The sequence below is a fragment of the Pecten maximus genome, chromosome 13, assembly GCF_902652985.1.
Source record: "Pecten maximus chromosome 13, xPecMax1.1, whole genome shotgun sequence".
Taxonomy (NCBI): domain Eukaryota; kingdom Metazoa; phylum Mollusca; class Bivalvia; order Pectinida; family Pectinidae; genus Pecten; species Pecten maximus.
Window position 1 is genome coordinate 23,080,200 of NC_047027.1, and position 17,270 is coordinate 23,097,469.

At 38.5% G+C, this 17,270-nt stretch overlaps 1 protein-coding gene across 2 annotated transcripts in view; it reads left to right on the plus strand.

Annotated features, from left to right (window-relative positions):
• Positions 1-17,007, plus strand: part of LOC117340288 — a 69,319-nt gene extending 52,312 nt beyond the window's left edge. For both annotated transcript variants that reach the window (XM_033902054.1, XM_033902055.1), the window contains exon 28: positions 14,180-17,007. In XM_033902054.1, the coding sequence (XP_033757945.1) occupies positions 14,180-14,263 (84 nt within the window). In that variant the 3' untranslated portion in view covers positions 14,264-17,007. The remainder of the gene's footprint in view (positions 1-14,179) is intronic.
• Positions 17,008-17,270: the final 263 nt, after the last annotated feature.

Genomic DNA, 17,270 nt, shown 5'->3' on the forward strand with positions numbered 1-17,270 from the left:
TAAGAGGGTAGATGGGGACTGTAGATTGAGAGGGTAGATGGGGACTGTAGATTTAGAGGGTAGATGGGGACTGTAGATTGAGAGGGTAGATGGGGACTGTAGATTGAGAGGGTAGATGGGGAGACTGTAGATTAAGAGGGTAGATGGGGACTGTAGTCTTTGAGAGAGTAGATGGGGACTGTAGATTGAGAGGGTAGATGGGGACTGTAGATTGAGAGGGTAGATGGGGACTGTAGATTGAGAGGGTAGATGGGGACTGTAGATTGAGAGGGTAGATGGAGACTGTAGATTGAGAGGGTAGATGGGGACTGTAGATTGAGAGGGTAGATGGAGACTGTAGATTGAGAGGGTAGATGGGGACTGTAGATTGAGAGGGTAGATGGGGACTGTAGATTGAGACGGTAGATGGGGAAACTGTAGATTGAGAGGGTAGATGGGGACTAGATTGAGACGGTAGATGGGGACTGTAGATTTAGAGGGTAGATGGAGACTGTAGATTGAGAGGGTAGATGGGGACTGTAGATTTAGAGGGTAGATGGGGACTGTAGATTGAGAGGGTAGATGGGGACTGTAGATTTAGAGGGTAGATGGGGACTGTAGATTGAGAGGGTAGATGGGGACTGTAGATTGAGAGGGTAGATGGGGACTGTAGATTGAGAGGGTAGATGGGGACTGTAGATTTAGAGGGTAGATGGAGACTGTAGATTTAGAGGGTAGATGGGGACTGTAGATTTAGAGGGTAGATGGAGACTGTAGATTTAGAGGGTAGATGGGGACTGTAGATTGAGAGGGTAGATGGGGACTGTAGATTGAGAGGGTAGATGGGGACTGTAGATTTAGAGGGTAGATGGGGAGACTGTAGATTGAGAGGGTAGATGTGGACTGTAGATTGAAAGGGTAGATGGGGACTAGATTGAGAGGGTAGATGGGGACTGTAGATTGAGAGGGTAGATGGGGACTGTAGATTGAGAGGGTAGATGGAGACTGTAGATTGAGAGGGTAGATGGGGACTGTAGATTGAGAGGGTAGAAGATGGAGACTGTAGATTGAGAGGGTAGATGGGGAAACTGTAGATTGAGAGGGTAGATGGGACTGTAGATTGCGAGGGTAGATGGGGACTGTAGATTGAGAGGGTAGATGGGGACTGTAGATTGCGAGGGTAGATGTGGACTGTATATTGAGAGGGTAGATGTGGACTGTAGATTGAGAGGGTAGATGGGGAGACTGTAGATTGAGAGAGTAGATGGTGACTGTAGATTGAGAGGGTAGATGGGCACTGTAGATTGAGAGGGTAGATGGGCACTGTAGATTGAGAGGGTAGATGGGCACTGTAGATTGAGAGGGTAGATGGGGAAACTGTAGATTGAGAGGGTAGATGGGCACTGTAGATTGAGAGGGTAGATGGGCACTGTAGATTGAGAGGGTAGATGGGGAGACTGTAGATTGAGAGGGTAGATGGGGAAACTGTAGATTGAGAGGGTAGATGGGCACTGTAGATTGAGGGGGTAGATGGGCACTGTAGATTGAGAGGATAGATAGGGAGACTGTAGATTAAGAGGGTAGATGGGGACTGTAGTCTTGAGAGAGTAGATGGGGACTGTAGATTGAGAGGGTAGATGGGGACTGTAGATTGAGAGGGTAGATGGGGACTGTAGATTGAGAGGGTAGATGGGGACTGTAGATTTAGAGGGTAGATGGGGACTGTAGATTGAGAGGGTAGATGGGGACTGTAGATTGAGAGGGTAGATGAGGAAACTTTAGATTGAGAGGGTAGATGGGCACTGTAGATTGAGAGGGTAGATGGGGAAACTGTAGATTAAGAGGGTAGATGGGGACTGTAGATTGAGAGGGTAGATGGGGACTGTAGATTTAGAGGGTAGATGGGGACTGTAGATTGAGAGGGTAGATGGGGACTGTAGATTGAGAGGGTAGATGGGGAGACTGTAGATTAAGAGGGTAGATGGGGACTGTAGTCTTTGAGAGAGTAGATGGGGACTGTAGATTGAGAGGGTAGATGGGGACTGTAGATTGAGAGGGTAGATGGGGACTGTAGATTGAGAGGGTAGATGGGGACTGTAGATTGAGAGGGTAGATGGAGACTGTAGATTGAGAGGGTAGATGGGGACTGTAGATTGAGAGGGTAGATGGAGACTGTAGATTGAGAGGGTAGATGGGGACTGTAGATTGAGAGGGTAGATGGGGACTGTAGATTGAGACGGTAGATGGGGAAACTGTAGATTGAGAGGGTAGATGGGGACTAGATTGAGACGGTAGATGGGGACTGTAGATTTAGAGGGTAGATGGAGACTGTAGATTGAGAGGGTAGATGGGGACTGTAGATTTAGAGGGTAGATGGGGACTGTAGATTGAGAGGGTAGATGGGGACTGTAGATTTAGAGGGTAGATGGGGACTGTAGATTGAGAGGGTAGATGGGGACTGTAGATTGAGAGGGTAGATGGGGACTGTAGATTGAGAGGGTAGATGGGGACTGTAGATTTTAGAGGGTAGATGGAGACTGTAGATTTAGAGGGTAGATGGGGACTGTAGATTTAGAGGGTAGATGGAGACTGTAGATTTAGAGGGTAGATGGGGACTGTAGATTGAGAGGGTAGATGGGGACTGTAGATTGAGAGGGTAGATGGGGACTGTAGATTTAGAGGGTAGATGGGGAGACTGTAGATTGAGAGGGTAGATGTGGACTGTAGATTGAAAGGGTAGATGGGGACTAGATTGAGAGGGTAGATGGGGACTGTAGATTGAGAGGGTAGATGGGGACTGTAGATTGAGAGGGTAGATGGAGACTGTAGATTGAGAGGGTAGATGGGGACTGTAGATTGAGAGGGTAGAAGATGGAGACTGTAGATTGAGAGGGTAGATGGGGAAACTGTAGATTGAGAGGGTAGATGGGACTGTAGATTGCGAGGGTAGATGGGGACTGTAGATTGAGAGGGTAGATGGGGACTGTAGATTGCGAGGGTAGATGTGGACTGTATATTGAGAGGGTAGATGTGGACTGTAGATTGAGAGGGTAGATGGGGAGACTGTAGATTGAGAGAGTAGATGGTGACTGTAGATCGAGAGGGTAGATGGGCACTGTAGATTGAGAGGGTAGATGGGCACTGTAGATTGAGAGGGTAGATGGGCACTGTAGATTGAGAGGGTAGATGGGGAAACTGTAGATTGAGAGGGTAGATGGGCACTGTAGATTGAGAGGGTAGATGGGCACTGTAGATTGAGAGGGTAGATGGGGAGACTGTAGATTGAGAGGGTAGATGGGGAAACTGTAGATTGAGAGGGTAGATGGGGACTGTAGATTGAGGGGGTAGATGGGCACTGTAGATTGAGAGGATAGATAGGGAGACTGTAGATTTAGAGGGTAGATGGGGAAACTGTAGATTGAGAGGGTAGATGGGGACTGTAGATTGAGAGGGTAGATAGGGACTGTAGATTGAGAGGGTAGATGGGGATTGTAGATTGAGAGGGTAGATGGGGGGAAAATAGAGGGAAGAGGGAGATGGGGACTGTGGGGTTTGGGGGTGATGGAACCTAGATTTGAGGGGGAGGGGGTTTTTTAATTTTAGGTTTTATTTTTTGGGGGTTTTGGGTTTAAAACCGGGGAAAATTTGGAAAAAAACCAAACACAAAAACAAACACAACCACCAAACATAAAAAACACAACCACCCCCAAAGGAAACAAGGCAAAACCAAAAAACAAACTAAAACCACCAAAACCCCAAAAACAAACACCAAAACCCGCCCCAAAAAAAGGGAAAAACCCAAACCACACAAACCCAAGGGCACAACCACCACACAACAAACAGCCCAAACCCCCACAAAAAAAACCAACCCCCACACCACAAACCAGGGCACCCAAACCCCCACAAAAAACAAGACACAAACCCCCACAGAACAAGAAACAACCCCAACCAACAGAAAAAAGAAAACAACCACCACACAACAAGACACAACCACCCCCAAAAAACCCCAACAAGAAACAACCCCCCCCCAAAACAAGAAAAAACCACCCCCAAAAAACAAGACACCCAAAAACAAAAAAGACCCCAAAAAACCCCCAAAAACACCAATAACAAACCAACCCCCCACACAAAAAAGAACAACCACCACAGACAGAAAAAGAACAAACCCCCCACACAGGAAAAAGACACAACCACCCCCCAGAACAAGGGCACAAAAACCCCCACAAAAAGACACAAACCACCACCCCAACAGAAGGCACAAACCCCCACCCCAAAAAAGACAAAACCCCCACCACACAGAAAAAGACCACAAAACCCCCCACAAGAAAAAGACAAAAAAACCCAAACCAAACAACAAGGGCCAACCCCCACCAACCGAAAAAAGACCCCCAACCCCACCAAAACAACAAAGGGCACAACCAAACCCACAACAAGACACAAAACCCAACCCAAAACCCCCAGAACAAGACCAAACCACCAACAACAGAAAACAAAACAAAAACCACCAACAACAAGACAACCAAACCCCCCACACACAAACAAGACACAACCACCCACAAACAAGACAAACCCAAAAACCCCAACAAGGGGCCCCAAACCCCCAGGGCACAAAAAAGGGCACAACCACCAACCCCAAAAGAACAAGACACAACCACCCAGGGCAGAACAAGACACAACCAAAAAAAACAACAAGACACAACCACCACACAAACCCAAAACAAAAAACCCAAAAAAGAACAAAAAAGGGCCAACCCAACCCCCCCCACAAAAAAAAGGGCACAAAACCCCCCACACCCCAGAACAAGACACAAACCCCCACAAAAACAACACACCCCAACCCACCAAACACAAAGAGGGCAAAACCCCCCCACACAAAACAGACACAAACCCCGACCAAAACCCAGAAACCCAAACACAACCAACACAAACAAGAAACCAACCACCACCAAAAAACCAACACAAACCCCACACACAGAACAAAAAACACAAAACCCCCCACCAACACAACAAGAAAACCCCAACCACCAAAAACAACCAAGGACACAAAACCCAACCCCTAAAAGAAAAAAACACAACCCCCACACCCAAAAAGACACAAACCACCAAAAAAACAAGACACAAAACCCCCACACACCAAAAAAAACCAAAACCACCACCAAAAAAACAACAATTACACCCCAACCACCAATACAAAGGCCCAAACCCAAAACCCCCCACAAATAAAAAACACAACCACCCCCACCCCAAACAAACACAACCACCACAAAAAACAATACACAACCACCAAAAACAATTAAAAAAACAAACCACCCAACATAACAATACAAAACCACCAAAAACAACCCAAACACAACCACCAAAACACTAAAAATACACAACCCCCCACAACAACAATACAAAACCCCCCCACACCAAAACAATTTCACAGCCATTAAAACCCTAGGGAATACCCCAAAACCCCCACACAAAAAATTTCACAAACCCCCCCCAACAAACCACCACACAACAAGACACAATCTTAACCACACAACAAGAAACAACCACCACACAACAAGACCACCACAACCCACACAGAAATCAAGACCACAAGCCACCACACAAAGAACAAGATTCACAACCATCCACACAACAAGGATCAAAACCCCACTCACACAAGCAAGTACAACAACAACCAACCATAAACAAGACACCAACAACACCCAGACACAACAGCACACCATCCACCACTACAAACAAGACACAACCACCCCACCAGAACAAGAAACAAATACCACTACACAACAACCACACACACCAAAAACACAAAACATAAAAACACAACACCCAAAATGAAAATACACAACCACGAAAAAAAAAGAAACATATAAACAAAAACCAGAACAATACACACCACAACCAACCAAATACAACGGCTAACAATCAACAACAACACAAAGAATCGAAACAAAAACCATCACAACAGAACAATACACAAAAACACACAGAAACAATACACAACCACCACACAACAATACACAACCACCACACAACAATACACACCACCACACATAACAATACACAACCACCACACAACAATACACAACCACCACACACATAACAATACACAACCACCACCACACATAACAATACACAACCACCCACACAACAATACACAACCACACACATAACAATACACAACCACCACCACACACAACAATACACCACAACCACCACATACAACAATACACAACCACCACCACAAATAACATACACAACCACCACCACACATAACAATACACAACCACCACACATAACAATACACAACCACCACACACAACAATACACAACCACCACCACACATAACAATACACAACCACTACACATAACAATACACAACCACCACACACACAAACAATACACAACCACCACCACAACATAACAATACACAACACCACACATAACAATACACAACCACCACCACACATAACAATACACAACCACCACACACACAACAATACACAACCACCACACACATAACAATACACAACCACCACACACATAACAATACACAACCACATACAACAATAAACCACAACCACACATAACCACTACTCAGATCCATTATGCAACTTTAATTATTGGAGAGTAAAATGGAAGCTCACAGGAAGAGGAGTTAGAGAAATTGAAGTAAAAATAAATGTCAAGGTCATGGATGTCGGATGTCAAAGTAACATGCTGGCTGATTGCAATCATAGTATTAGTCTGGAAGTGATCAAAGTATTTAAACACGGAAGACATGGAAAGTCATTTCTGTCGTTTATAAAAATAACAAAGAAAAGAAATGATGATTACATATTAGCGAGCATTAATTCCTCAAAAGGGAAAGAAGGAAAGTACAGTGTGTGAGAAATAGTCATAAACCAGACAGTCGGTGAAAACACACACTTAGTTCAATATCGGCTCTTTGATATCTGGCTTTGTAAAGGAGATTTTTGCTGCATTCCAATTAATTTCATTTCTGGTTTGTGTAACAAACCAATTAATGTCTGTTGTGGAAATTCTACATTTTTCTGTCATTCCCATTTCAGGAGGGAAGGGAACAATCGTCAGGATAATTTATGTGTCAGCCCTGGTGTGTTGGGGTTTTCTCCAATGCCAGGCTGTAGTGAGTTGGCACGCATGTAGCTATTTTAGAGGAATTGTATATCATAAAGCTCACTTTTAGGAACTGATTCATCAGTGTATAATATATCAGTGCTGCATATGACCAAACTAGATTTCATTGTATTTTTATCACAAATTTCTGATATAAAGATTCTAGAGAAGTCAATTCATAAGTTTTAAAAAGTTATACAAGACCCCCTCGTCTTAATGAATATAAAATGATCTTAAACTTTAAAAAGTGGGTAAAAATGTTGAGTTTCTACTTGTCACTTGAAATAAATTTGAAATTATCTATGTAATTGTATATAAAAAATGTTATATTGGCTCTGTGTGTATTGATCTACATTTTAGAATGATTTTAAAAAACTATGAATTATTCTGATTAGTTAATTTTAACAGTAAATTTTTTACAGAAAATTTCTATAAATCCTCCCATTAAAGTTTTTTCCTTGACAGGGAAATAACAGAAAAGTCATGGCTGATAGAATTCAAGTGGTCAGAATTATTTGGTTTTCCTAAATTTTCTGTAATGAAAATTTGTATATTATATCTTCCTGCTCTCATCTCTTGTATCATACTGAATTGGGATGAATCTAGGATTGATTTCCAAAATTTAAAATAGTTTTTTCATTTTTTTTTTTTTTCTGCAATTCATCATTAAGTCTCTCTCTGTATGTGTGCTGTTTAGGGATGGAATATGTCAGCAATGTGTACAGAATTTTGAATTAATTGTGTGGTGCAGCTCACAAGACAGTCTTGTCCTGATGTCTGTATAGTATAATATCCACACACTAAAATATTGTACAGGAGATTAAATCTAGAATTATTTCTTTCATTATCTACTCAAGTATTTCAGTGAGGTAGCCACCAACTACTACAAGAAGACCCAAAACGACGCGTATCGGGGCAATATTAATGGCAAACAGATCTTTAAGAAAGGACAATTTAAACATATCAGGCTGAATTTTCGAACATGATACAATTTAAAAAGGAAAGTCAAACTTACTTAAAACCAATATAATGACATAGGGTGTCCAGATCAATCGTAGATCTGTTGTAAATGTAATGAATATGTGATAATTTCAGTTGAAATTTTTTTGTCCATCAGTTCCATCACGTATTTACATATAAGTTCATGATACTTAATTTTCTGATTGAAACTGGAAACTTGCATTTAAAAAAAAAATAAATAAAAAAGTCAGAAAATAAGTAATTGGAGGTCTCATATAAAAAGGTATGTCTGCTGTCAGGGTAGTGATAAATAGGAAAAGATTGACAGCTGTCACAAAGATAGCATTGAAATACAGGAGACTGTTGGGAGATGGGAGATATAATAGCATACCTTGTTAGGAAGGCAGGCACTATCGTAATTAGATTGGACAAAAATTAATTTCCACCGATGCATCATTTTTCAGTTCGATAATGAAATTATCTAAAATCAAAAGTAAAAAAAAATTATATTTTAAGGTATTTTTTTTTATTTCATTTTACAATACCTTGGGAATTCATGTTGTTGAAAAGACTCATTATCTTGTTGCAATGTTAACCATGCAGACAGTAGAAATATTTTATTGTGATTCTGAAATAAGTAAATTGTGTTGCAACATGGACAATGCTCATTGTTTGTGTAGAAATATTTTATTTGATATAATTGCCATTTGATGAAACTTAAACAATATAAAAAATAATCACAATCATGAAATTTTAATTGAATGCTATACATTAAGGGTGTATGCTACTTTATAACACAATATTCTTCAGTATTGAAATGAGAAAATGAAGAATCTATTATTTTTCATATGAAATCACCTCAGTAATGTTAATATTTGATGAGGTGACTGATCATGTGATGGACTAGTCTATTATGGTGTCAGAGAGTCCATTTGAGTACTAAAAGGGAGGGAAGGGTATAATATCAGACCATAACTTGGAAAATACAATTACACACAAATTGTTGAATTGAATTCAAGTCAGTAATTAATGTCAAATTACTCTGTAGAAAATTGATGTTATACATGTGCGAAATAATGCAATCTTGATATAAAGCAAATGGTTTAATCATTTCACAAGCATGCATGCATGAAATGAAATCGGCATGCTAAAGAAATGATTTATCGACACATTTGGCAAATTGGAAAATCCAGCGATGATGACCAGGAATCCATAGATATGATAAAAAAACCAACTCAAAACCAGGATTGGTAATGATTCGTTGGAATGTGTGAAGTTTCTCTTATGGCTGACATAACAGGGCCATCTGCCCGAGTTTTAGACAAACCTAGATGTGATCAGGAATCTTCTAATTCCACTCGCCCCCATAGCAGGCCGATTCCTCCCGCCTTGTTGGCGCAAGGGTTTCATTACAAGTGTGATGTTGCTGGAGTCATAATCTGATTGGTAAACAAATAGAATTTCCATGACAATTTCATTTGAATATTCATAAGTTCTATACCTATGCTGACTCATAATAGCTTTTTGTTATATAGATTACAAAATAATTAATGTGTTTTATATTTGTGGGCAATTAATTTCCAGAAAAAAATGAGAAAAAATATAAAAATGCTTTCATTGACCCAGAGTTTGTTTTAAAAAATGTACAAATCCACTTTATGGTCTGGTAAAATATGTAAATCTGACAGATGTTAAAAGCTGCACATAAAATTAATGAAATGCTGTGGAAATTAATTGTTTTAATGACAGATGATAGAATAAACACAGATAAATTGACAAGTTGAACAGTCTGTATAGTGTCACTGCCAACTCAGGCGTATCGCTGTCAGTGTCTGTTGTCAATTTAGTTCTAGTCAATACAGAACAACAAATATTTTACCTAGTACAGTATATATTTGTCCAAACACCAGTAGATATTTTTTAATCTATCTTCTGATTATGAAAAAGATTTTTAAAACCACATTCAGTTGCATCTATTCTGTTTAATGTGTTTCTGTGTCCACTGTTCTCGACAATACATGTAGCGTCAATCAATAAAATAGTACATTTCTATTCATATATACTGTAATTGTCCATAGAGTGTTAAGCTGTAACTGTCTATAGATTGTTATACTGTTACTGTCTATAGAGTGTTTAGCTGTAACTGTCCATAGAGTGTTTAGCTGTTACTGTCCATAGAGTGTTTAGCTGTACAGTCCATAGTGTTTAGCTGTAACTGTCCATACAGTGTTTAACTGTAACTGTCCATAGAGTGTTTAGCTGTACAGTCCATAGAATGTTTAGCTGTAATTGTCCATAGAGTGTTTAGCTGTAATTGTCCATACAGTGTTTACCTGTAACTGTCCATAGAGTGTTAAGCTTTAACTGTCCATAGAGTGTTTAGCTGTAACTGTCCATAGAGTGTTTAGCTGTAACTGTCCATAGAGTGTTTAGCTGTACAGTCCATAGAATGTTTAGCTGTAATTGTCCACAGAGTGTTTAGCTGTAATTGTCCATACAGTGTTAATCTGTAACTGTCCATAGTGTTTAGCTGTAACTGTCCATAGAGTGTTTAGCTGTTACTCTCCATAGAGTGTTTAGCTGTAACTGTCCATAGGATGTTTAGCTGTAACTGTCCATAGAGTGTTTAGCTGTAACTGTCCATAGATTATTTAGCTGTAACTGTCCATACAGTGTTTAGCTGTAACTGTCCATAGAGTGTTAAGCTTTAACTGTCCATAGAGTGTTAAGCTGTAACTGTCCATACAGTGTTTAGCTGTAACTGTCCATACAGTGTTTTACTGTAACTGTCCATACAGTGTTTAGCTGTTACTGTCCAGAGAGTGTTTAGCTGTAACTGTCCATAGGGTGTTTAGCTGTAACTGTCCATAGTGTTTAGCTGTAACTGTCCATAGAGTGTTTCGCTGTAACTGTCCATAGAGTGTTTCGCTGTTACTGTTTATACAGTGTTTAGCTGTAATTGTCCATACAGTGTTAATCTGTAACTGTCCATAGTGTTTAGCTGTAACTGTCCATAGAGTGTTTAGCTGTTACTCTCCATAGAGTGTTTAGCTGTAACTGTCCATAGAGTGTTTAGCTGTAACTGTCCATAGGATGTTTAGCTGTAACTGTCCATAGAGTGTTAAGCTGTAACTGTCCATACAGTGTTTAGCTGTAACTGTCCATACAGTGTTTTACTGTAACTGTCCATACAGTGTTTAGCTGTTACTGTCCAGAGAGTGTTTAGCTGTAACTGTCCATAGGGTGTTTAGCTGTAACTGTCCATAGAGTGTTTAGCTGTTACTGTTTATAGAGTGTTTAGCTGTAACTGTCCATAGAGTGTTTAGCTGTAACTGTCCATAGAGTGTTTAGCTGTAACTGTCCATAGAGTGTTTAGCTGTAACTGTCCATAGAGTGTTAAGCTGTAATTGTCCATAGAGTGTTTAGCTGTAACTGTCTATAGAGTGTTTTATTGTAACTGTCCATAGAGTGTTTAGCTGTAACTGTCCATAGAGTGTTTAGCTGTATCTGTCCATATAGTGTTTAGCTGTAATTGTCTATAGAGTGTTTAGCTGGAAGTGTCCATAGAGTGTTTAGCTGTAACTGTTCATACAGTGTTTTACTGTAACTGTCCATACAGTGTTTAGCTGTAACTGTCCATAGTGTTTAGCTGGAAGTGTCCATACAGTGTTTAGCTGTAACTGTTCATAGAGTGTTTAGCTGTAACTGTTCATAGAGTGTTCAGCTGTAACTGTCCAAACAGTGTTTAGCTGGAAGTGTCCATACAGTGTTCAGCTGTAATTGTCCACAGAGTGTTTAACTGTTACTGTCCATAGAGTGTTTAGCTGTAACTGTCCATAGAGTGTTTAGCTGTAACTGTCCATAGAGTGTTTAGCTGTAACTGTCCATACAGTGTTTAGCTGTTACTGTCCATACAGTGTTTAGCTGTAACTGTCCATAGAATGTTTAGCTGTAACTGTCCATAGAGTGTTTAGCTGTAACTGTCCATAGTCTTAAGCTGTAACTGTCCATAGTGTTAAGCTGTAACTGTCCATAGTGTTAAGCTGTAACTGTCCATAGAGTGTTTAGCTGTAACTGTCCATATAGTGTTTAGCTGTAACTGTCCATAGAGTGTTTAGCTGTAACTGTCCATAGAGTGTTATACTGTAACTGTCCATATAGTGTTTAGTTGTAACTGTCCATAGTTTTTAGCTCTAACTGTCCATAGTGTTTAGACAGTAGAGTGTTTAGCTGTAACTGTCCAGAGAGTGTTTAGCTGTAACTGTCCAGAGAGTGTTTAGCTGTAACTGTCCAGAGAGTGTTTAGCTGTAACTGTCCATAGAGTGTTTAGCTGTTACTGTCCATACAGTGTTTAGCTGTTACTGTCCATAGAGTGTTTAGCTGTTACTGTCCATATAGTGTTTAGCTGTAACTGTTCATACAGTGTTTTACTGTAACTGTCCATAGAGTGTTTAGCTGTTTTCATTTAACCTGACGTAGACTTATTTTGGCGGGCATTGTCATTGAAACACAAGATGCTTACTCTCTTGGAGCACATGGCCTTGCACTTTCGCAAGAGTCTTTGTTAATTCATACAAATATATATTTTTGTTTATATTTTGCCCTGTTTTGATTGGTTTTGTGTTTTAATTATGGTTTCTTTATTATGTTGGTATTATTCTGTTTTGTAGTTCCCATGTAGCTAGACTTATACATATGTTTTGTCAGGCCTTAACCTAAGGCTGTGCTATTAAGGTACATGATTCTTTTATACAAACATGATTATGACTGCATTCTGTAGGTGTATTGACCCTGACATGTGGGGCGGGTGTGTGATCACATCTTGTTGCTATGTTTCATGTTGTGACTTGGGACCGGATGATTATTGACCTCTGTTCTATGATGAGGTGATGGGAAGCCTTGCATCTTCTCTTTTTGTATTAGAATTGCTATTCAATCACAATGTATTCTTGGTACTTCATCCAAGGGTCAGAATGTAGGACAGGAAATGTATGGCTTCTTCTGGTAATATCACAGATATGGAACGGTGTCCTTGCTTCAGGTTATAACGAAGGTCAACACGTGTTTGCTTTATATCTTTCTCCTGTATCTTTCCGTTCAGGGTATGCATGTACCTTATTCATAAAACCATCTGTCAACATAGTTTTTATGTCATCTGACCTGAAGGGTCAGGATGACCTATAGTCATTGTGCATCGTCGTCTGCCGTGCGCCGTCCGTAAACTTTCAATTATTGATTAAAGGACTTCTTGATAACCAGAAGGGCGAGGGTGCTGATATTTTGCATGCAGCTTCCTTGTATCAAGGGCTACCAAGATTGTTCATATGAATGACCTTGACCTACATTCAAGGTCACAGAGGTCAAATAGGCTAAAATATTTAAACGACTTATTCTCAATAACCAATAGACCCAATGACTTGATATTGGGTTTGTAGCATGCTGGGAAGAAGGGCTACTATTGACCTACATTCAAGACCACATTGGTCAAATAGGCTAAACATTTTAAACAACTTCTTCTCAATTACCAAGAGTCCCAGGGACTTGATATTGGGCCCGTAGCATGCTCGGGCGAAGGGCAACCTACTTTGTTCAAATGAATAACCTTGACCTACATTCTAGGTCACATGGGTCATATAGGCTAAAAATGTTTAACAATGATTTCTAGATAGCCATGAGACTCTGTTATCTGATATTAGGCCAATAATTTGCTGGAATGAAGGACTAGAAAATTGATTGACATGAATAAACCTAGCCTACTTTGATTTTTTAATAGAGTGGTAATCAGGAGAGCGATACAGGCCCATTGGCCTCTTGTTGCATCTTTCTGATCTCGCACCAAAAAAATGCCCATTTATTACTTGCTAGATGACCGTTAAGTCCCATTGGGCCTCTTGTTTCAGCTTAAAATTTGTTCACAAATTTTTTTTCTGGAAATATTTGCACAATACGTACAGCAAACAAAATTCATTTGCACACGTCATGATGAAATGATAAACTGTAACACATTTAAGTATTTGTTGATTGAGAAGAGTAATTGCCCTGTAGAGCATGACAAGAGATTGCATGATATGATTATATAGTGTGTTCAACCATTTATATGTTTCAGGCTCATAACATGCTGAGGTTTTTCTTTGACGAGCTGATGCCAGGAAGTCAGGTGGAGATCGTATCAACCACAGCCAAAAACTAAAGGGAGATAACTCTATAAAAAAGATAGCAACAACCAAAACTGAAGGGAGATAACTCACAAAAACGAAAAGACATTTGCAAAAAAAAAAAAAACAGGTTTCAAGTGTTACTTTGAGAAATTGGTGGCGAGGATAAAGCAAAGACATGCAGATATGATGGGTATTACAGTCAAACCTGTCATAGCGGTCACCTGTCCATTAGGGGCAGTGCCAGGAATCAATAGAGTGATGGATATTATATGAAATAACATTATTGCTTTTATAGGATAGAAACTGGGTAAAGCATTCAACTTATTTCCGACAGCTATCACACTACTTTTAGGTTTTCATTTCTTTTATCAGGAATATCACTGCTGTACTATCTGGACAACATTTGAAATTATTTTAAAGAATTTTCCATTTGGCTATAAAATGATGAATAATTTGCAGAAAAATTTCCGAATAGAGCATTTGAAGAAATAACTGAGCCAAATTTCTTGTGATATACCAGGACTGCCTTATCTTCATTCTATAAATTGAGGGATATGTTTCTCATGCACGGGAATTTTGTAAAAGAGAAAACCGAGCAAACAAATTTTACTGTTGCATTGGTTGTTTTTGTGGTGACCTATTTATCACAGTTACAGTTTGTTTTGTCACTAAAAATAAAACACAAATATAAGAAACGGAGCACAGACTCTTTCTATGAAACATGTTGTTCCAATGGAGGGATTTAATACAATACAACAATCCTTACACACACGCCATACATAAATTCATCACTTTTACATGTAAATTAAAAAACCAGGTTTCAAACATTGTACTATTTTCACAATTTTATTGTCATGTTAATGCATGTATTTGTGTCAGGTTGAATTTGTTCAGCGATCTTTGCTGGAATTTGCATCCTTAATTGATATCCAGAAGAATATAAGAAATCAATTTAGTGTTTTTTTTTATTATTGAGTGTTTATGGTTTTCAGAGTATTTTTCCTGTTTTATAAATGACAGTAACCCAAAAATATGATAATTATATTATATCATATATTTGTCTTTTATTGCATAATACTAAGCTAGTGATATTCAGCAGGCATATTCCAGTAATGTGAACAAGTTTATAAAAAGTATACACAGCCTGCATTCTAGTCTTTGAACAATTTGTGGGTAATAACTGTCCAATCTAGGAACCTAACCCGATTGGTCATCGCATTGATTGGCTGATTGACTGTCCCATCAGGAACTTTGCCTGATTGTGATCTCATCTGATTGGCTATCCAGTCTTCGAAATTTTCCTGATTGGTCGTCTCATATTATTGGCGAAAAAGTTCGGGAACGTGACCTTATCATTCATCTTATCTGATTGGCTATCATATCTGCAAATTTTACCTGATTGGTCGTTACATCTGATTGTCTGTCCAATCACGGAACTCTTGACCTTAACCTTACTAAATGTTATTTCATCTGATTAGCTATCCATTCAGGAAGATGTTGTCATTTTGGTTTGGTTGTCCATTGAAGAAGAGTTATATGGCTGTTTTTCTTACCTGGTAGCAGTTGTAACTTGTACCTAATTCTAACGCCTGTTTGGTTGTACAAAATTGACTTTGATCCAGTGGATTATTTCGTTACGATACATTCAGTTAAATGTGTATTCCGTCCCTACTGTGTGATATGTATATAAAATAATTATTTTGAAATTCAAAATATCTTTAATTTGTTAGTGTTGTTGCTATGTCCTCGCTTAAAGCAGTATTAAACATTTATCGGTTAAGAAATATTATCGGTTAAGAAATATATTTTTCATGGCTTGCATTAACATCTCATGTAGTACTAGAGTTCTTATTTTTTTTTACAATTTTAAAGAGAGAAAAAGACAAAGATATATTTTTGACTGTTGACATTTTTGTACATGTTAATGTGCATATCGGTCTGAAAAGATATGATATTTATGAGTGTTTGTTACAAAGCTGTTACAATGTAAATATTTCAATGCGTTGCAGTTTATTTTAAGCTCAGTCGTTGTATTAATCAATCAATGGCTGGACATAATCTGATTATTTAAATCATTACTGTACTATCTTTCAAGTGAATTTTCCTTGTAAAATGTGTTGTTTTTAATGAGTTAACGTGATATTGAAACATGTAATTCAGATTTTTCGAATTTTTCTTTTTCTTTTCGATAAAAAATGACATCGACTGAAATATCAATTTGAACTATTTTTACATTATCCTAATAAGATAAAAAGTTTTTTTTGAAAATGCATACGTAATAATAGAAACGACATTTGACGTCATGAGAACAACAGCAACGTTAATGAAATTGATAAATTGACCAAAAAAATGGACAATTATTATATACACGGGTATATACAGGATGCTTTTCAGTATGAATTATACGACAAAATAAGATAAATAATCAATTACTTCATAAGAAAGAGACCAATTCCAAAAAGAAAATAGCTTGTAGGTTGTGGCAAAGACAAGTCCCAAGAAGAAAATATACCGTTTCCCACTGAAAGATGGATAATTTTCATTAAAGGTCATCAGTTTTTTCAAATGCTGAAATGTCAAAAAAAGCATTGTCTATTTTTTAAGAAAATCGTTTTCATTAAAAAAAATGATCGTTTTGCATTAGAAATGAACATTTTCATCATTTGGATGTGGGCTTATCCCCGAGCATTGGTTATCCCCTGTAAAAAAGGTAATATGTAAGATAATAATCCCATTTAATGATTGGATCGTTTGTGCTAATAAACTTGGAGTCTTGCGTTGTAATTACATTGGTCTTGATACTAATATCAGTATTACCTTTATTAAAAGTTCATTTTTACAAGATAGAAGCTACATTATGATAAATTTCTCTTTTATTATTTCTCCCTACATTTTCCAATCTAATATAACAACATTGTAAGCAAACGTATTATCCTTATTGAAAATAAAGATTATAGGTTGAAAGTCATGGATACATTTGAATTAATAATGGGCAGGCACTACTGCAAACTTCGTTTGTTGAAAAGTATGTACAGTGAA